General features: G+C 40.8%; 3 protein-coding genes across 5 annotated transcripts; 1 reads left to right on the top strand and 2 right to left on the bottom strand.

Annotated features, from left to right (window-relative positions):
- The first annotated feature begins 31 nt into the window (after positions 1-31).
- Positions 32-7,723, top strand: LOC144660623 (tRNA-queuosine alpha-mannosyltransferase-like). 2 transcript variants are annotated; one of them, XM_078521299.1, is made up of 10 exons: positions 345-478; positions 1,034-1,155; positions 2,743-2,910; positions 4,044-4,308; positions 4,546-4,625; positions 5,089-5,198; positions 5,949-6,093; positions 6,441-6,511; positions 6,791-6,882; positions 7,228-7,723. In XM_078521299.1, the coding sequence occupies exons 2-10, from the start codon at positions 1,136-1,138 to the stop codon at positions 7,321-7,323; spliced, it is 1,047 nt and encodes a 348-aa protein (XP_078377425.1). In that variant the 5' UTR covers positions 345-478; positions 1,034-1,135; the 3' UTR covers positions 7,324-7,723. The 2 variants fall into 2 exon arrangements, with proteins under 2 accessions (XP_078377424.1, XP_078377425.1); XM_078521298.1 differs by lacking the exon at positions 1,034-1,155 and having other exon boundaries at positions 32-478.
- A 1,560-nt stretch (positions 7,724-9,283) lies between these two features.
- Positions 9,284-13,737, bottom strand: LOC144660639 (methyltransferase-like protein 27). The gene is made up of 4 exons (XM_078521319.1): positions 13,607-13,737; positions 12,519-12,653; positions 10,381-10,759; positions 9,284-9,589 (listed from the first exon to the last, which is right to left on the bottom strand). The coding sequence occupies exons 2-4, from the start codon at positions 12,645-12,647 to the stop codon at positions 9,408-9,410; spliced, it is 690 nt and encodes a 229-aa protein (XP_078377445.1). The 5' UTR covers positions 12,648-12,653; positions 13,607-13,737; the 3' UTR covers positions 9,284-9,407.
- A 2,935-nt stretch (positions 13,738-16,672) lies between these two features.
- Positions 16,673-21,308, bottom strand: LOC144660641 (methyltransferase-like protein 27). Of its 2 annotated transcripts, XM_078521321.1 has the most exons (4): positions 20,423-21,308; positions 18,816-18,968; positions 17,867-18,245; positions 16,673-17,088 (listed from the first exon to the last, which is right to left on the bottom strand). In XM_078521321.1, exons 2-4 carry the CDS (start codon positions 18,942-18,944, stop codon positions 16,910-16,912), a joined length of 687 nt encoding a protein of 228 aa, XP_078377447.1. In that variant the 5' UTR covers positions 18,945-18,968; positions 20,423-21,308; the 3' UTR covers positions 16,673-16,909. The 2 variants fall into 2 exon arrangements, with proteins under 2 accessions (XP_078377447.1, XP_078377446.1); XM_078521320.1 differs by having other exon boundaries at positions 16,675-17,088; positions 18,816-21,308.
- Positions 21,309-21,493: the final 185 nt, after the last annotated feature.

The following is a 21,493-nucleotide window of genomic DNA, read 5'->3' on the forward strand; positions in this document are numbered from 1 at the left end:
ATATTCTGGCTTATGAACTCTTGAACTGAACTCTGGCTTATGAACTCTTCTTCCAAAGATATCTGCCAACTTTTGAAGTAAGCAACGAAAGCAGTAGGTAGTTGAGGAGATTGCCAGCTTAAAATCCCATAAATGTTAGTGCAAGAGCGACATATTGTCAGTAAACGGAAGCACCTGTTAAAATCTGACGTTGACCGATAAACAAAAGCTTCGATTCAATGGAGCTTGCATGTGATGATGTGACATCGCCTGTGCCTTTAAATCCATGCGATCAAACATTAAAATGTGGTGCTGTTGGTGTAACTGTTCTCCTTGTTGAACCGTTTTACGGCGGATCACATAAGCAGCTGGTCGATTTACTTGTAAAGGAAATTCCAGGCTGCGTGCTGCACTGTTTACCAGCAAAGAAATGGCACTGGAGAATGAGAACGAGTTCGTTGTATTTCTCCCAGAATATTCCTTATGACACCAATTACAAGTAAGTTTCATGATTATGGTTGTAACAACCAATTTGCTATCCAGAACAAGTAACTGGAGGACAATGTAGCTATCAATGTTAAGCTGCAGGAGGGGGAGGCCGGGCATTTGAACTCAGCTGAGATTTTCTGTCCAAATGCCCAACTCCAGAGCATTAATTTTGTTGATGTTCAAAAGAGTCACTCAACTTGAATAAAAATGTTGTAAGAGAGTCATTAAAATGGTCAAAAGTCCCCTGTATGGCAAATCCCTTGTCTTTGCCCCCCCTCCCCCCTCCCCCTCTCCCCTCCTGAGCGGCTTAACAGTGATAGGTGCACATGTTTACGAGCAGGAGCAGTGAAAGATCTAGAGGAGGGGCCTGCGACTTCCACCTCACCCTCCTGCACACCCCTTACCCCCTTACTCCCCCACAGTCCCCCACTTTTGTACCAGAAAGGGCATGCCATCACTCCTCTCCCTTTTTCAAACAAGATAAGGAAAATATTGAATTATCCCCTCCCCCCCCCCCTCCTTTGAAGCACCTCATCTTTGATCCATATTTAGCTTTTACACACAGATGGATTTCAGGCATGGAACAATGGCCAGGTATCTGGGCTACTGGCCCCTTGACTGTGGATAGCAAAAGACATCTGCATAGTTAAAATAGACTCTATTTTGCATGTATCTGGAAAGTGTGGGGTAACTATTGGGAGATAATAAATTTTACTCTTTCCTTGTATTAGGCGATTCCAGAAAATATCCGTACCCTACCACGGACGGCTTCCATATTTTAGCCCCCCTTGCCTTCGGAAATTCCAAAATGCATTATCCCCCCATGCCCTCGGAATTCCATAATTGCTAACCCCCCCCCCCCCCTTCCGTTCAGATTTTTCATTTTTTAATCAAGCTCTTTAGAATTCCCGTCAGGGTACGCAAATACGCCCAATGTGGCGTATTTTACATCAAATTATTTCAAATGACTAGATCTGTACATAGAGACAGTCATTATGACGCAAGAGATTCTGGGATGAAAATGTAAAAAAATAAGACTTTTTTCCTTACCCTTGTTCAACAGATACAACCTACATTAATTTTACATTGCCTCAAACTTGTGCAGAACATAAAAATAAGAATATTGTGTAATGCACATGTGTAAACTCGGAAGATAATACGATCGAGTGCACTGACATATCCGCCATCTTGAATTTGAGCCTTCAGGGTCAGCAGTCGCTCCCAACCCACAAACTTCAAAATGGCGTCTCGAAGCGTAGCAAAAGAGTCTCCCTGAATGGACTAAATATTTGTGGATCCGCTTTGACAAGAAAACAAAGAGCGAATGAAGAAGTTCATCAATGTTAAGGCCTCTGAAGCTTGATGAAGAACACACATTTTAGCGATTTTTTTTGTAAATGAAAGCAAACACATGCCTGATTGATCGATACTTGTCTTGTATCCTGCTTCCGCGACGCGCTCGTCAGTTTGTGCTTTATTTGCAAATTGGTAGTCCGGAAAATAAGCATTTTCAAGGAACACACTCTTGTTTTCTCCTCTGGAAATCCAGGATCTGCAACTCCCCCATGCCTTCGAAATTCCAATCGTAAGTATCCCCCCATGCCTTCGGAATTCCAGTTCAAAGAACCCCCCCTTGCCCTCGGATTTCCAAAAAGCCGTCCGTGGTATGGTACGGATATTTTCTGGAATCGCCCATTTACAAAATGTGGTATCTTACTAGTAGATCAGATCCATGTAGATTACATGTGACAATTCCAGACTAAGTACTGTATGTGTTAGACTAAGCAACAACAGCTTAGAGACAAGACACAAAATCTCTCTTCTGTAATTTACAGGCAACTGTCGGACATGTCTTGAGCAGTCGAGAAAACAGATGTCCACATGTTTACCTTTATTATGTATTTTCTAAAGCTTGGTGCCTGGGCACAGTGCCCGGGTACGATTCTTGCTGGGCACTTATGTGGACATACTATTTTTTTCAATTGTCCATGCCATATTTTGGGCTTAGGAACTTAATGGTACTGTAATTGTCTTGGGTACTTTGGTTTTCTGTGTGTGAACATGACGTTATTTTTTTGCCCATGCCCTGAGGTACCAATGCTGGAGCACTAAGTGTGAACACAACCTAAGTGTTACTCTATACTGAGATTTACACACCAATATAAGACCACAAAAACATGAGATACAACATTATCTATAATATCTATTATCATGAATATTAAACATTGGTGTTGACAAGCTTACTATTGACAAGCTCTTGTTAAATTTTTTAAGGGTGTTGTTTGCAAGCTCAGTTTTGAATTTAGCCGAATTGGTGGCTCTGAGGCCAGATCTGGCACAACTCAAGAAAGTTCTTTACTTTCACGAGAATCAGCTCATTTATCCTGTGAGAAAACATCAGGACAGAGACTTCCAGTATGGTTACAACCAGATTTTATCATGGTAAGAATTGGATTAATCTGCTTGAAATTTGCACTCCTACATGTATCTGTACATGCTAAGATATCATTGTTTTGTTGTAATATAGATTGTATTAGACTTGTTTTCACTAGGGGACTATAACCATGATTATACATTATATAATCCATCATCATCACCATTTTTTCATGCACATGATTGGTCTAAACGCATCACATGATGCAGTCAAAAATGAGGAATATCAGTTGATATCCCAAGTGATATTCCCCAGTTTTTGAACTTCAGGTATTAAGTTGTCATGCTGGGTAAATTGTTAAATTAAATGAAGTTGAACATTTTGAACAGACCAACAATATTTTGAATCCTAACAGAATTACTTTGATGCTTCAATGCAGTAAGAAAAGATCTCCACAATAAGCGGCATTTGAAAAAAACATATGAATGATAATAAACACAGTAACGAGGGGACATGGGGGTTTGCGGGTTGCGGTGTTGCTCATTTTTTTATGCGGTGTTGCGGTGAATAAAATTAAATCTTGCGGTGTTGCGGTGATCTCAAACCCTACGGCGTGCGATGTTTGTGTTTTTTAATCTACGGTGTTTGGTGAAACGAAATTATTAGCGGTATAACGGTTTCTTGTCTAACACTTGCATAACTACATTTAGCCTTTTCCGCTCGCTTCCCTCTCGTTACCCCACTCGCTTCGCTCGCGGAACCCCACTCGGGAGCCTGTTCGCAGGCTAAACTACATTTATCTCTGTTATCTTCGTTAAATATTGTCTGTTTAATCTTTAAACCAATCCTAATACGTTTTTATTGATAAGTAACTTGATTATATTGCGGTGACGGTGTTTCATCAAATTTTCTTGTGGTGATGCGGTGTTTATGTACTATTTTTGCGGTGTTGCGGTGTTCAGGGTCTCCCCGTGTCACCCTCAGTAACCTCCATTTGGCTTCAAAAATATGTACTGATATTTGTCCATGGTACATGCCATTATAAGCACCATCCATTGCCAGACGGTGCCAGGAAGAATAACATGTAAAATTGAAGACTTGATGTTTTACTATCAATATGTTATTATTTAGGAACACCAGGCCTTATTTTTTACCCTGTAACTAAAAAATATTATATTATTTTTTTCTACCTTCCGTACAGTCTTGTAGCTGATGATGTGGTATTCAACTCTTGCTTCAACATGGAGTCATTCCTGTCATCCATTAATTGTTTTCTGAAGCTGATGCCTGATTATCGACCAAAAGGACTAGATCAGATGATTAGGCCAAAATGCAGGGTGGTATACTTTCCTCTGAAGGAAGTCAATGCCTTTGAGTCTGCATGTGGGAAAGATGGTCTAGTTCTTGAGACCAAAATACCAGTTGAAGATGTCATGGAGAAGATTATGCCAGATGGCAGTAAAAAGGTAAATTTATGAAGAATATGCTTTGGCTAAACTCAAAAATTTGGCACTCAGGTTCTTCAGCATTTAATGTTTTTCTTATTAATAGTTTATTAACCAACTTTATTTTGATGAGAAAAATTGTGGACTTAATGCTTTAAACATTTTTTTGCCACAAGCATGGATATCTTAATAGTACACTGTAAACCACCATCAGCCATAATCAACAAATATATTTACTGTTTTGTTTTTGTAAAGTAGACACACCTTAAGAGCTCTGTTTATCAACAACTGGAGTCAAAAGATTCAAGACCTTTGCATATTGTGTGGGCTCATAGATGGTATGAAACAGTGTAATTAGTACTTGACATCTACTTTACAGTAAAACTGTAATATTTATTATGGATTGACAGTTAGAAGTGAAATATTACCTAAAATTGTGATGATGTGATGATGTACATGTACTATACATTTAAATACTTTTAATTACCATGTGTGCATTATTATTTATATGTGACAGTACATGTTCTTTAATTTGTGCATTTTTTTTTACTTACATACATGTAGTTGTTAGCAAACAGTCTTAATAACATGCAGAGATCATTATACAACACTTTGCAGAGGATTCAGGGAAAATGTTATGTTCTGATATTTTGATCTCAAATTTCTACAGTAAAACAAAAATAAAAATAAATAAATCATCTTTATTTTACGAGGGTAGCAGTCTTGCGACTAACAAACCTGTGACCCTCAGATTTCCCGATCGAATTGATGATTGATTGCAGTCACTTTCCTATTTACCAGGGAACACGACAAGGACCCAGACTTATTTTTCCACACTCTCTATCAGTTGGCTGATCAAGGATTGCAGTTCAAGGTCTCTGTCTTGGGGGAAACATTCTCTGAAGTTCCAGGTACATTTTACCAGAAAATTCTGTGAACATGTTAAACTTGTGGAAGAGGTCTTGAACTAATGACTGCTGCACTGGATTCCAGATTGTTGTTGTTGTTGTTTGGAGGGGGCAGGACAGGGTGGATCTCTCCACCCAGGAGTAGAAATACTTACAAATTGTCAGGACTACCCGATGAAATCATCATCATCATCATCATCATCAATTGTCGTCATGCCATCACGTCCTCTAACCAACACTCTCTGTTCCTTGTCACCGGTTTGGCCACATTCCAACTATTCCACTCCACCCCATTTCTCTCTTTCTTGTCCTTCTCCAAGTGGTCTTTGGTCTTCCAATCACACTTGGATTTTCTGGTGTCCATGCAGTTAAACAGTCGTTCACACTCTTTCTCCTGAGTGCATGTACATGTGATGAAATGCTGTGGGGCAACGCTGCGATGGATAAAAGTGAAGAGCAGCCTCCCAGAATAACCTGTCTGCTGAATGTCAGCTGTTTGTCGACCAACAAATTGCCCACGGTCGGCCAACAAATGGCCAACAGTTGGCCGACAAATGGCCGTTTGTCGGCCGCCCAATAAATAAACTTCATGTACCATCCCACCCAGGGAACTCAATTCTCCAAATCACTTAATATTCCGGATTATTCTTCCAGCACCAGCAGGCCTTCGAATGTTTCCTAATAACAAAATGAACTGTTACAGTGATGGCATAGGTTGACAAAATTGCAATATTATTTCAATTTGCTTCCAAGGTATTTTTGAAGAGGCCTTTACACGAATCAAAGATCATGTTCTTCACTGGGGCTATCAGGAATCTCGGCAGGATTATATCAATATTCTTAAGGCTGCTGATGTGGCAGTTTCTACTGCTCAACATGAGTTTTTTGGTGTTTCAATGTAAGTTTTACTGTCAGTTGTAAAATAACGAATGTGAGGAAGGCCTGCAAGGTAAAACGATAAACCAAATGCAAGGCTGATCGGACAGCTAAATAGGCTATGTAATAAGTTTTATTGCCCAATATTTCGGTAAAAGTTGACTAACCTTCAGGGGCTAAGAAAGCTAAGTTAAAAGCCTAGTGGTCCATGGCCATCAAAATGGAACTTATCCCCGATATCTATAGTATGACATTGTAATGAATAGTAGTATTTCTACCCCCCCTTGAATGGGATGCTAGTCCATCACGCGGCAGGGTTACCCACCAGCATTTGCAGTCTGACTAAGTGATTTTCATTTTAAATTTCAGGTTGGAAGCAGTGCAACATGGCTGTTATCCACTTTGTCCGAACAAGCTGGTTTATCCAGAAATATTTCCTTGTAAGTTGATATCTGCTAATAATTTAAGTTTTTTTTTCTTTTCTCCCAACTCCCTATGCCAAAGTATGACACGGTCATACATAATTTTTCTCCAAAAGCTACCTTTTCTGTCTCCCGTAGCAACATGTATTTTTCAAAGATATTCAGTATTAGCTGTTAGTGTAGTTTTTCAATAGACGACATTAAGCGGTAATATCCGAGAATTGCATTGATGGTATTTTAAAAATGATAAAGTAATATACTTGAAGGTAACGACACGATTTCTCTTCTTTTTTTCAGCAGAATATTTGTACTCGACGCCACAGCAATTATCCAAAAAGCTGAGATATTTTTGTAAGAATCCACGGCATGTAAGGACTCACCAAGTCACGGTAAGTTTTAGACGGGGATACAGAGATACCAATGAGTTTAACTTGAGCTCATACGTTTTTGATTTTTGAAAGGCAACCATCATAATGTGGAATACTCTATAATACGAAGACCTCTGAAAAGCTTCCTTAAATAATAGTGTGGATTTTTTTGCGTCGAATTTCGAATTATTTCGAGAGCGAAGAAAAAGGGGAACATACGAAGAGACACATCTCTTCACCCAGGTTAACCTGCATGGCTGCTTTATGCTATGGAAAATAATTGGTAATGGTTCTTTTTTGTTTCTCCCGATAAATCTAACACTCATTTTTTTTTTTTTTTTTTTTTTTTTTTTTTTTTTTTAACAGGTAGACTGGAAGCGCTTTACGTGGGACGCGCTGAAGGAATCATTTTATGAACTTCTATCTCCTGCGGAAGATACAAGCAAAACCAAATCCGATTGAAGCGCTTGTAGGATTTGCTTCGTGTCCAGGCACCCCTCCTTGGTTGGAGCGCGTTGCGCTTGGAGTTGTGGGCCTGTTACATTGGGCGCGTTTCGCAGCCTAACCATCAAGCCCCGCGATCCTTGTTTCCCGCCTTTCACCGAAAAATTGCAATTCTCTATTTTTCAATTGCCCACAATACACTTTGTTTGCCCCCCAATTTTTGCATAAACTATTGTTTTCAAATTCTCTTGGGAGGACTGCATATTTCCAAAACAATAGTTTATGCAATTTTTTTTTTTTTTTTTTTTGGGGGGGGGGGGAGGGGGGGGCAAACAAAGTGCATTATGGGCAATTGGAAAATAGAGACAGCGTGTTGCTAGGGTTTCCATCCTTTTGTCCAATCAGAAAATAGCACAAGCACTCTGAAAGTTGTGACGGCAACTTGCCGCCATCAGTATAGGTCATGTTGCTTCTGCTTTTTAAAGTTGTAGTAAAATGGTCAGTAATTTTCCACTCTCGTTGTGTGGTTAGTCATGGTTGTTCTAAATTCCCGTTAGCGTTAATAAAGTTTTTAGCAACAGTTTTTTATATATATATCGGGAATTTCTGCTAGAAGTTGTTGGGCTCTTTAGTCTAACAGCAATCCTGTTCCCTGTGATTTATTGTATTTTTTATTTTATTTTTGGGGGGAGGGAGGGTGATTGGGGCTTTTTTATCATTAGCGTTTTGTTGAGCCAAGAAGCATTTTGAGCCGAAGACTCCAAAGACCTATCCCACTTCAGGCCAAAATACCCCATTTTCCGCACCCAATTAAAGGCATGTCTTCTAAGATACGTAACGACATTCACAGCTGTGACTTAAATATCGACGGTTTTGTTACGGATGACCGGAGTTATTAGAGTTAGTCACGACATAAGTCTATGGATAAAGTGAAACCACAGGTGAACAAAGCTTACTATGAGAGTTTATGAGAGTTTTGGTTTAAATTGAGCGTACCATGAGATTTTGTATGCATTTGAAATTTTCCTTTGAAAAGCTACTTAAATTTTGAAACCTTACTGAGTGTCCATTTTTTTGTCTTTCTAGTGCTTCTCAAAACGATACACGCGATTTCCGTTTAAACCGTCTTATGGTGGAATAGAATGCAACGGTTCACTTCACTGTTAATGTGTTTTTCACTTTTTGGATCTCTCTCTAAAGGCCTGGCCAAACATAGACTTTACTTGCGTCTACTTGCGTCTTCGTTTGACCAGGACTTGCGTGCACTTGCGTCGACCTGCGTCCACTTTGGTGGAGATCAAATTTGCAAGCAAGTCGGCCCAAGATTTTCACCGTTTGGCCACCCAACGCAAGTCTTGCTGTTTACTTCGAGCGCGCGCAGTAGCACTGAAATGGCTTTTTTGACAACTTGCGTGCACTTGCCAGTAAACTTGCGAGTCCGTTTGGCCAGCTAACGAAAGTCTGTACGCAAGTTCAACTTGCGACTACAGACGAAGCTATCGTAAGCGGATACCCTCGGGACGCGAAAAAAGTGTCCGTAACTGGAGCTGGCCGCTTACAAGAATGGTTCTCGTAAGCGGCCACTAGAGGTGTAGGGGATAGAAGTGACGACAAAACAAACACTGAAATATGGTGCTGTAATTACTATAAAATCATTGTGACGAATGGCGATTTGAAGTTGCTTTATAAAAACAAGATACAGAGGTTGTTAATAGGATTTTCTTGGGGTGTCCGCTTACGGGAGCTTAAAAAAAAAAAAAAAGTTATTCTTTATTTTAAAATTTTCCCGGGCCCCCCCCGGGAATGGCCGGCATAAAAAATTATAAAAAAAAAAAATTTTTTTGGGAATAAAAAGGGGGTTTAAAAAAAGGGGGCCGGAAGTAAGGGCCTACGGGGGTCTAAAAATTTCCCCTTTTTTTTGGCCGGGTTTCTTCTCTTTATCTACGGGGGGGAGAAAAAAAAAAAAATCCCCCTGTATGCATTGTCAAGCACACAGTTAATGAGACTAAAGACATTCATCAACTATGGGATATTGTCTCGATGTATAACCATAATTCTCAGAACTAACATTAAAAAGATGTATAGTTATCACTAAGGAGAATTTAAATTTTGATCAGATTTTGCAAACTTTGTATGCAAACGCTTTGGCCTCTCGGGACATTATCGTAAAAAGGAAGTGTTTCTTCACGGACAAGTTTCCACTTTCCTTGACTTTCAAGCTCCACCATTTTTCCATTGTAATCGTTGTATCCGTCTGCGCGAAGTGTGAAACAAACAAGTCCCCCTGTGAGGATCAAGCAAAATGCAATTAAAAATAACAAGCACATCAGTAAGCTGCTTATTGGGCTGATTAAGATTATGAAAATAACAAAATATTTTTCTTCTTTTTCTTTCACAAGAAAATCCATTAATTATCCTGGTTTCGGTAGCATCACGTGACCAGGAGTATTTCTTTTCCTCCTTTCCATCGCAAGATTACCCCAAGCATTAAATTTGCCGGTACCCATCAGTGTACATCTAGGCATTCTCGTTCCCAGAGCCGCTTGTCCCTCTTAGCCAGCTGAGCCTGGGGCACGAGGAACAAGTGGCTCTGGGGACACATGATTTGATTGGCTAGATTTTTAACAGAGAATTTAAATCTAGCCAATCAAATCAACCGAAGTAAAAAGCCCTTTCAACAAAGGGAATTTAAAACGGTGATTGAGCCAATTTAAAATTACTTTGTTGAGCATCTTAGAAACGTTTTCAATCACGTTATTCAAGTTACATTATTTTATGATTTACATGCAATTGTTCAAGATCGCTCTATAGCTAAGAGTACAACTCGAAAAACCGTGTTGTGAAGTAAAGAAATGGTCATTGTATTTGTGTTTGAAATTAAAAGCAAATTCAAAAAAGGCTGCAAATTAAAAGTCAACGAGAAACTTGGATAAAAAAAACCTTCACTTTAACAGTTCAGTACTTGCTAGTTACTGGACAATCCTTGACCCGTTGGACGTTCACTGGGAGAGGAGGGAGGGGATTAAGTTGGGGCCACTACCCCCAAAGAGAGTATACTCACGTGGGAACACTTACCATTTTTAACCATTCTTACTATCTCGTCAAAAGCTGCTGGCTTTACATGCGCGAAGACGAGCGTTCCCACGCAGACTAAGGCATCATATTCGCCTGCCTCGATACCAGGCGTCCGCTGGTCACTGAGAGGGGCGCAGATGAATTTCTGATAGACATTTTTCTTCTTTGCTTCATTTAACATTCCCTGTGAAATATCCAGCGCGTCTATGTTGTCATAGCCTAGTTTATGAAGCTCCACTCCCACAAGTCCCGTTCCGGCTCCAGCGTCCATTATTCTGATTTCTTGTTTCGTTATTTTTCCTTGAAAGACTTCATCAACTACATTGTCGAAAAAATTGGACGTCGGCTTATAAAAGACACAACCAGCTGTGCTGAGATCCTGAAATGTAAAGCAAATAGCTATGGTGGAGTGCACTATTTCATCTCTCGCTCTTTTACCGTATTTATTCGATTACGCGCCCAACCTCGAATAAGCGCCCACTCTATCGGCAGTAAAAGTTAATAAGCGCCCAGCCTAGAATAAGCGCCCATCCCGCCCCACTCCTCCAAAAAACTGAATAAATAACGAAATCGAAACTCATATCTGTGGTCTTGTTTAAAAGCGAAATCCATGAATGTTATTTGCCGGCCGGAGATACGTATAGACAACAAACCTTCCTAAAAGTCCCCAGTCATCGTTTCTTTTGCCCTCGTTTAAGAGGGCAGAGTGAGAATGGGTCAACTGGGGGATATTGGAAAAAAAAGACGAATATAAGGGGAGACTGATCGCAGGGAATACAGTCAACTCTCTCTTAACGGACACCTCTATAAGACGACGGACACCTGGTGTTAGTCCCGTCCCTGCCGTTTTTCAGTCATTTTACTGTAACTAAACTTCCTCTCGGGCAAATTAAGGCAAGGGTCAACAGTTATTTCCCACAAAAAAGTGAGGGGGTGGTCTAACTTCTAAGGCGTTGTTCATTACAACATAAAATTGTGGAAAACAGATGAGCCTCCAAAAGTGACGATTGTTTGGCATGTCGAAGTTATGCAAATTAGGTCACGTGATTTAATACGCCAAATAATCGTGGAAAATCTTTAAGCGAAAATGGGAACAGTTTATAGCAAGAGAAATTCAACTAAAATGGTACAAGACAAGTCCTAATAGCAACAGCAAAGAAACTGTGCTTGGCAATTGTTGAATATTTGATTGATTTTGGAAATAAACAGCTTTTTAAACTAGTACCCAGTCTCCCTGTAAAAGTGTTCTGTCTTTTGAAACGTTTCTTTTAAAATATCTTAACATTTCCAAGCACAGAAACAATATACCTAATCGCCTTAAAGTTGTAAAACAAACAGCAATTTTAAGGAAGCAGGAAAAAGTGTTCCTGTTTTAAGTAAAATCGTTTTTGGGCCTTAATAGGTCACGTGACCTAATTTGAATATTTTAGACATGCTAAAATGACAACAATTGATAATCAATGGATCGGGCAAAGTTTCATACTGCTAGAACTTAAGCTTCAAGAGATAGACTACCCCCTCACTTTCTGGGCGAATGACGAGAGGCCCATGCCTTAATTTGACGGACACCTCTTTAGACGGACAGTTGAAGCCGGTCCCAAGGGTGTCCGTTTTAGAGAGAGTTGACTGTAACAGCTACAAGAGACGGAGACTTCTTTCCTACTACTTTCCATAACTGTCCGCGCTTTCCTCGCGAGTATTTAATCTGAATACTGTGTTAAAGGGACCGTGTCACGGATTTTAGCCAAACTTAGGCATAGGAAATGACCACCAAATTCGTTTAAATATATAAAATAACATCTTAAAACAGTGAAGGAATATTTAAATAACACACCAAATGCAAAAGAAAGTACGGATGGCCAAAAGTGACGAAGATTGAAACGGATTGCGATATGGGTTTTTGAAAAGTGATCCGGCGGAACAGTTTTTTGTTTGCTTGTAACTTTAAATTATAACGCCGGGAAACACATTTGGCTGCAGTGAAGCTATGGTTTTGTCATTTAAAATCATAAAATTAATTTCTTTGCAAACATTTAGTTTCATAGCGAGTGTTTGGCAAAATTTAATAACATAAAATTAACTTAGCCGTGACACAGTCCCTTTAAGTGACCTGTTCAACTGCAGATCAAATTCCTTACCTTGTCATACCTGCCCGCCCAGTCATCATACACGCGTCTGACGTCATCTTCCGTTGAATGTTCCGTCAGATCGGACAACTTACCACTGAGATGCTTTGAATATCCTGCCTGGTGATCCCGTGATGCCATTGTGCGCTGGAAGAGTAAAACATTTACCTCCGATTCAATAATAACGCCGTCTACTGATCGCTAGCATGATTCTCAGAGGTCATAGGTCGATCGCGGCCCTCTCACTTCCCCTTTCTCCTACCAAGGAGGAGAGCGAAGGGGCCGCGAACTAGAGAGGTAGAAAGGGGTCGCGATTGACCTCCGATTTCTGGGAATCAGACTAACGCGCCTGCAACGGCGCCTGTGCTGGTTTTGGGCGCGTGCGTGGCCGTCTCGCGCCTTTCCCTTTTCCCAAAAAATTAATGTGCCAAAAACCTGCACAGGCGCCTGCTATGCAGGCTACAAACCAGCCTTCTCCCGCCCTGCTACAAACTGATCGCGCGCACTGTTTGACCTAGCCTGGCCATAGTGCCGATATAGTACATCAAGGATTTTGTGACACAAAACGAAGAGGGAGACTGGAGAGAGTTTGCCGTCAACAAAAAGCTGTCTATTACTTTCTATCACTCCAACAAAATCGTCTGACGTTTTTATTTCTATTATCGAATTGTCCTCTTCTGTGTTTAGTTTGGGTTAAAACGTATAAAGAACAGGTAAATTACCGCCCGAATCGATCGGATCGTACGAAAAGATTAGAGCCGTTTGGTCCGCCACTGAATTATATGACTGCACTTTGCCCTGTCACGCACAGTCAGGGGGAAAAACCCGACGCTTTTGTAGTTCGTCGGAGAAACAAACGTGTTGCATGTTGTTATATGCTTTCTTATTCGACGCCGTATAAAAAGAGTCAAAATTAAGAGCCACAAATTGTCTGCTAGGATAGGAGCTGCAGTCTAGAAGCAAAATGCTTACTGCCTCTGAAAATACAGTTTACCTTAGAACCTCAGAGTCAAAGGTCCCCGGCCACGCTTTGCAGACGAAGCTACGGAGGCTGGAATTATTTAATTTGAAATAACTAATAATGACTAAATGAATAGTACCTTATGCCCTAAGTGTGATGTCCTTGCCGCTTTTCAGTTATTTCGTGATAATATACGCTTGATCACAAAGCACCTCGATGTTGTTCAAGCTTCAATGAAGCTGATTTGAGTGAAATATTATATCTGCATATCTACGCCTCGTTTGTTTTTCGACGCTTGTCAAATGCATAATGATTCAGTTGTCACGCAATACATTTGCAAGTCACTTTTCCCAGTTGTAACGCCATTTTGACATTATATCTTATTGCCCAAAATTATGCCAGCGCTGGCACCCTGCGTAGCTGGCGGATTTTGGCGGCGCAAGTGATATATGAATAAAGCTTTAAGCACTGAACAATACATATTTAGACCTATTTCGATCCGAATAAAGTCTACCTTATTATAGGAATATAACGAGGCATTTTAACAACGCGAACAAAATTGACGCGTAATAAAATTAACGCGAATTTAAGAAAAGTTCTGGTTAAATGCTTACAGTAAACGTGTTTATATTAATTAACATTAATAAAATTAACGCGAATTTTTGAAATTCGCGTTAATAACATGTATCGTTAATTTCCTATAATAAGGTAAATGTGAGTCAACTCATGTGTGGCATTTTATTTCTGCGCCTTTTAAAAGCGTTATTTCACCAAATCGATTTCGACCGTTGGCTTCATATCACTGTCATATGTAAGAGGAAAGACAAGCTATAGTTTGTCGGTCTCGTATGTCAACAGAGATTTAACTGCAAACACATAGGGTGGTCTGCCAGTGGCGAATTGCGAAGCCCGTGAGTAGCGAGCGGCGAAGTCAAGGCGAAGCCGCGAGTGATCTCAACTCGACTCTTCACCAATCCCCTCGCGGCTTCGCTGCTCGACGCGACTCTTGCTCGAGTCCGCCGAAAAAGAGCACTCAGACGCGAGTGTCGCTAGCCTGCGTGGCCGGCGTTCAAAGAGGAAGGAGAAGGGGATTGCGAGCGCGAAGCGCGAGGTGCGAAGAGAGAGCACCACTTCCCCGATCGCACTTCGCGCTCGAACTCCCCTACTCCTTACCCGGCTTAGAACGCCGGCCACGCAGACTAGAGTGCGCCAGCTATCCAGGAAGCCAGCTTAAATCAGATCTGCTGTCCACAAGATAAAAACCAGTGTGACCACGGTTGGGCTATGGATGTCTTCCAACAAGCTCAAGCTGAACAAAGATAAGGCTGATGAGCTACTTGTCTTGAGCTGTAGATATCGGGAGCAGCCTTGCATAGAGTCTTAAGACATTGAGGAAGTAATATCTCCTAGCGACTCTGCCAGGGATATAGGAATAGCGTTTGACAAATACCACACTATACCTCAGCATGTAAATGCCGTCTGCGAGTCCTCCTTTAATCAGGTGAGACGCATAGCAACGATTAGAAAGTTCTTAAGTGTAGAATCCACTAAAATTCGTATTAAATCATTTTTAATAATCTCCAGGTTGAATCACTGTAATGCTCTGTTTTATGGTATAAACAAGCAATCGCTACAGAAACTACAATATTTTCTGAACTCCACTGCGCGCTTAGTTAAATTTTGTACCAAGCCTCAGTTGTTAAAAGGGTGGATAACGCTATCCACCGGATAAATTATGTATATATGTAACAAAAAGGCCGTCTATTTTCCACCGTCGTTGTGTGGCTAGTCGTTCTAATTTGCCGTAAACGCGTACAAATTTGAAATTTCATGGAAAAAGCTTTATTCACATTAAGACTTCCAGCTCGGGTTCTTTCAGCAATCCCATTCCCTGATTATTATTATTTTTTATTTATTTATTTATTTATTTATTTATTTTTTTTTTTTTGGGGGGGGGGGGGGGGGGTTGTATCTTTGTTACTAGTAGGAAGCCAAGAAGCATTTTGACCCGAAGATTCGGCCAAAGTCTATTGATGGCGCTAATGAAACAAACGACACCGCAGCGGAAAATCACAAATACTGATTCTCGTGTCAACTCAGTTGGTCCTCGAGCACGTGGGAAGTTAGAAATGGCAAACTCGCGAAGATCTAGAGTTTTCAACCGTACAACCTCATCGGTGTACTTTCTACTGACTAAGAACCAATGACGGAATTAAAAAGACGCGAACTGAAGCGGTTCACTTTACGGTGTATTTGTTTCTTCAATTCGTTGAAATCCCTCTCTAACTTTATCATTCAATCCCAATGTGTGAGTGACAAACATCTTAATTGCTTCCCACAATGGAGCGGTTTTCACTTGAGTATCGAAAGTTAATACGTATTTGCTTTGCTTTTGCATTGCTCCTCTTAGTAATTGGTTTAAAAATCTTGCGCCACTTTCTCATCCAATCAGACGTAAAACCAAAACCAATCGTGACTCGCTCGCACGTTTTCACGCGCTTCGCGCTTGCTTCATGTATTTACGTCGAGTTTTGATCGGTTCACTGCAGGTCGGTAGAAGGCTGCCTTCTCCCACCCTGGTCCACTGGCTTGTCTGCGCCCTTTGAGGGTGCATTCAGCTACGTTTTTAATTTCCCATACATTTGTCTATATTTTTTCCCGCGAACAGCGTCAACTCACCGAACCGGAACGTAAATCTGCAGAGAAAATTCAGACAAATGTATGGGAAATTAAAAACGTAACTGAACGCTTTCTAGTACAGCTACATCCTTCAAACTCGGCGAATAAAAACTTTTGCCTATTATCCTAACTTTACAATATATAAGTTATCCAGAATTCAATTTTTGTAACATATATCTGTGATTCCCATACACACATTGTAATTTCTACCCGCTTTGCCTACCCGTCTTGATGGCGACGAAGCCGTGATAAGCTAAGCCTATTAGCCATGTTCAAAACGAGCAGGGGACTGGGTACGAATATTCAATATCGATTGCACTGAAAAACTGGGCCCGTCATCTAAAAGAGCATCCAAAAATTAGAAACCCAACCAAATTTGAGAGTTATTGGTTTAAACGCATAGGTATAGTTCACTTTTAGAAATTGCTAAAATAAGAGAGCTTAGTATAGATTGGAGGGACAGCTGTCCATCCAGCCATACTATCATACTAAGCTCTCTTATTTTAACGATTTTTAAAAGAGTTCCATGCCTTTGCGTTTAAACCAATAACTCTCAAATTTGGTTGAGTTACTAATTTTTGGATGCTCTTTCAGATGACGGGGCCCAGTTTTTCAGTGCAATCGATATTGAATATTCGTACCCAGTCCCCTGCTCGTTTTGAACATGGCTAATTAGGGGATATTTTCTTGTTATATCACAATATTCTCACTACTAACATTGAAATAAATACATGGCAGCCAGTAAGAAGAAACTACATTTCGATCAGTTCTTGCTAAGTTTGTATACAAACGCTTTGCACTCCCTGGGCATATCGTCATTATCGTAATGAGGAACGTTTTCTTCACGGACAAGTTTCCACTTTCCTTGATTTTCAAGCTCCACTATTTTTCCATTGTAATCGTTGTATCCGTCTGCGCGAAGTGTGAAACAAACAAGTCCCCCTGTGAGGATCAAGCAAAATACAAATAAAATAATACTGTTGACTAGCAAATTTAATTAACTGCTTATTGGATTAAGTTAACCCTTAATATGCTGAAATTACTCCAAAAAACGCTTTTTTTTAAACCGGTAATCAATTTTCTTGGCTCTACGGTTTAAAAGTTCTCTAAACTTTGCTAGAAATGCACTTTCTGACACTGCAGTAAGTTTTTAATGAAATTTCCATGTAAAAATGTACAACATTTTACTTTGGCGCATGCGCATAAGCCAAAATTTGGACTTTTTTGCCGAGCCGTTCCCATTTTTTTCCTTGCTCCTTTCCTTTTCGTTTTTCTCTGCTTTCTTATTCTCTCTATCTTTTACTCTGTGTACGCCTTCTACTGGCCTGAAATGTTTTGATCTAAATCAATGGAAAAACCAAAATCTTTTTTGTGTCTTCTTCTTTCACAAGAAAACGAAAAGCCCATTGATTTATTTCTGAAAAAAATATACTTCTCAAGGCAACAACAACAACTTTATTTCAGTATTGTTGAGTGTTGCCTTGAGGCCCCGTCCACACTGACCCGGGTAAATTTGAAAACGCCGCGTAAAATGTTTCCTGTCCACATTATCCTGGGTAAATTTGAAAACGCTACCCCGGCTTTGGATAGCGTTTTTGAAAAGTACTGTTTTCGGTGTTTCATGAAGTTCGAACGCTCACTAGGGAGGAGTAGTGGATTAAGCTTGGGACACTCCACCGAGGAATATACTTTACAAATGGGGGGGAGGGGGGACACTCACCATTTCTAACCATCCTAATTATCTCGTCAATAGCCGCTGGCTTTACATGTGCGAAGATAAGCGTTCCCGCGCAGATTAAGGCGTCGTATTCATCTGCCTCAATACCAGGCGTCGGCTGTTCACTGAGAGAGACGCAGATGAATTTCTGGTAGACATTTTTCTTCTTTGCTTCATTTAACATTCCATGTGAGATATCCAGCGCGTCTATGTTATCATAGCCTAGTTTTTGAAGCTCCACTCCCACTTGTCCCGTTCCGGCTCCAGCGTCCATTATCCTGATTTCGTGTTTTGCAATTTTTCCTTGGAAAACTTCATTGATAGCATTGTCGAAAAACTTTCCCATCGGCTTATAAAAGACACAACCAGCTGTGCTGAGATCCTGAAAGAAAAACCAGATAGCTATGGAGTGTGTAGCTTTAGCTTGGCTTTATATATATTACTTGCAAATCGGAACTTTTTTTTATTTTTGCCGACAGCGACATCCGTACAGAGAAAAACCTTTCTAAAAGTTTCCGGTCCCTTCTCTTGTCCTCGTTAAGGGAGGAGAGGGAGAATGGGTCAACTCGGGGACGAGAGACGACGAAAAGAGCGGAGACTGATCGCCCAAATGACATCTACAAGAGAGGGAGACTTCTTTCTTACTTCCTATAACTCCATGCGCTTTCTTCCTTAATAGTCAATGCGACACTGAAAGACCGCTTGGAACAGTCAGGATAAAATTCCAAAAATAACGAGGTCCGCTCAAATCAAACTATATAGACTCTATATAGTAGAGTGGGGCAGGGGAGAGAGAAAAGGGGTGGGAAGCAGGAGAAGAGATGGCGGGAAGAAACCACTGCAGAAAGGGGCGGGAAGCGGGGGTAAAAGGTATAGGAGGCGGGAGGTTCAGAATCCCCTGCCCCCTCCACTCTACATATTGACCTGTCCAGCCTCAGAACAAATTCTTTACCTTGTCATACTCGCGCGCCCAGTCATCATACACGCGTCTGACGTCATCTTCCGTTGAATTTTCCGTCAGGTTGGACAGCTTACCACTGAGATGCTTTGAATATCCTAGCTGGTGATCCCGTGATGCCATTGTGCGCTGGACATGTACACTCTACTGTAATTTAATCAAGGAGTAAAATATTGCGTCAAGTATAATAATAACACTGATAACACCGTGTCAAAACTTAGGCCCCGTCCACACTAATCCGGACAAATTTGAAAACGCATCTTTTTTCCTCCGGATAGGCCAACTGTCCGCACTAAAATGGTGTTTTCGGCGCTTTTCGAAAACGGTCACCAAAGTGGAGAGGGTGGTAAAGAGTATTTTCGTGATCCGTGATCCCATCAGTTTTTTCCCCGTGAAATGTGAAATGCCTTTTTTTTTCTCGTGATTTCTATTGTAGCCGTGAACCGTGATTTTCCAAAATTATTTTCGTGAAATGAGAAATAGAAGTTTATTTCGCCGTGAACTGTGATTTTTATTAGGTTTTTTGTTATTTCCACCTCCGTCATTCCCTAATGAAAACAAAAATAATATTGCGTGACGTGACAGGAGAGTGGATTTTGGAAGCACTGCTCTCGAATCAGCGAAACAAATGACGCTGTGGTCAGCTTTTTACTCACACGCACAACATCGTTTTATCCAGTGCCCTCAACACAAATTCATCTTCAAGCTTTTCCAAGAATGTCGCAAAAAAGCGTCCCTTTCATGAATTCAGCCGACCACGATATGATGTGAAACTCCAGGGGCACACACACGGTAAGTGCGTAAAACAAACCACCGTCCAATAAGAAACCACCAAGTAAAAAGCTGCAACTCTTCCTCTAAATATGTATCAGACCGCTACCCATCAAGGAGAACGGTTAGAATTCGAAGAAGAAACTGGATTATCAGAGGACGAGAGAAGAGAAGGCACGTCTAGGGACCCAGGAGACAATCAGCAATCCGAATACGATAACGGCTCATCCGACAGCGATTCTGTTGATTTTGTAGAAGGAGAAGATGCCGCTGTTCGTCATACATAGAACTCAGAGCTTCACCTTGGTTTCCTTTTTGAAGCGCCCAGAATGCAAGGTGGGCGAATAGTGAAAACCTCTAACAAGGCTTTGCTTTGGATGTAACTTTTTAAAATGTAACGGTATGCTATGTCAGAAATTTTTTTTTTTTTCGTGAAGCGTGAAATGGCATTATTATTTTTCGTGAATTGTGAAAGGGCCGATTTATTTTTCGTGAAACGTGATCTATACCCCCCTTTACCACCCTCAGTGGAGAAATTTGAAAACGCCGACTAGGTGGTGTAGTGTCGTTTAAGACCAGTAAACAATAAGATATAGCATGCCTTGGGGGGCAGAATCAACATGGCCGCCGTATCTATGCAGTCGGAGGAACTTGTTAACTTACCTCCACGCAGATAACCCGACGCTTTTGTCTTTCGTCGGAGAGACAACTAAAACGGGATGCTTTCTTATTGAACGCTATATAAAAGAGCCACAAATTATGGCAGAGAAGCTAAATAGGCTGGAATTACAGGAATTTATATTTTAGATAACTGAATTGATCTATAGTACCTTATATCCTTCGTGTGTTGCCCTTGTCGCTTTCTTAGTACTATTTCGTGATAATATGCTTGGTAACAAAAGTGCTTCCGGTGTTCTTCAAGCTTCCATGAAGTAGCCTTGACTCAACCTCGTTCCCAGAGGTTGGCCTCGACTTAGAATATGTCTGCGACGCAGGCTAATGAGGCTACTTATGAGTGAAATATTAATCTGCATATTCACGCTTCATTTGTTTCTTGATGCTAATAATCGTTCAGTCGTCACGCAATATTCAAGTCATTTTGCATAAGTGACCATTCAGATCAAAGCAATGGAGCAGTACGTTCCGGTCGTTCTGTTTACTATGCTGTTCACTGAAAGTGGTTGGCACGCAATATCCAAGTCACTTTGTCCAGCTCAGGGATGTGTCGAAAACGAAGACCCAAAAACGAAGAACTAAAACAATAGACCCACCGGTCTAAAACGAAGACCCACCGGTCTAAAACGAAAACCCACTGGTCTAAAACGAAGACCCACTGGTCTAAAACGAAGGCCTGCCTGTCTAAAACGAAGACCCACTGGTCTAAAACGAAGACCCTCTAGTCTAAAACGAAAACCCACGGTCTAAAGCGAAGACCGAATAGTCTAAAACGAAGACCCGCTGGTCTAAAACGAAAACAGAAGAAGTGGGTCTCCGTTTTAGACCACAGGGTCTTCGTCTTCGTTTTTGGGTCTTCGTTTTCGACACATCCCTTTGCCGGCCCAGAGTTGTGACCAAAACCCAGAAATATGCGTTGTCTTACTTGGGACGAATCTGGAAGTTGTGCCAATAAAAAAAAACCGTACGGATAACTACTACTCTTGACTTTTAACATACACGAATTTTTTTAATGTTATTTGGAATCCACCTTTCACACTTCTCGCGAAATAATACTCGCATGCTCGCATGTTAGATGGGTTGCCCAAATCACTACCGATTTGGGTTTTCGGAAAGGGGCAGGGGATACAGAAAACAAAGCAACAATATTAAAGGTGGACGGGAAGAACAGAAATATATTTTTTTAAGACCACAAACATTTATTAGGGGATTTAAACAAAGAAAAA

The sequence above is a fragment of the Oculina patagonica genome, chromosome 7 (assembly GCF_052425735.1).
Source record: "Oculina patagonica isolate OP01 chromosome 7, crgOcupat, whole genome shotgun sequence".
In the NCBI taxonomy this organism is placed as follows: domain Eukaryota; kingdom Metazoa; phylum Cnidaria; class Anthozoa; order Scleractinia; family Oculinidae; genus Oculina; species Oculina patagonica.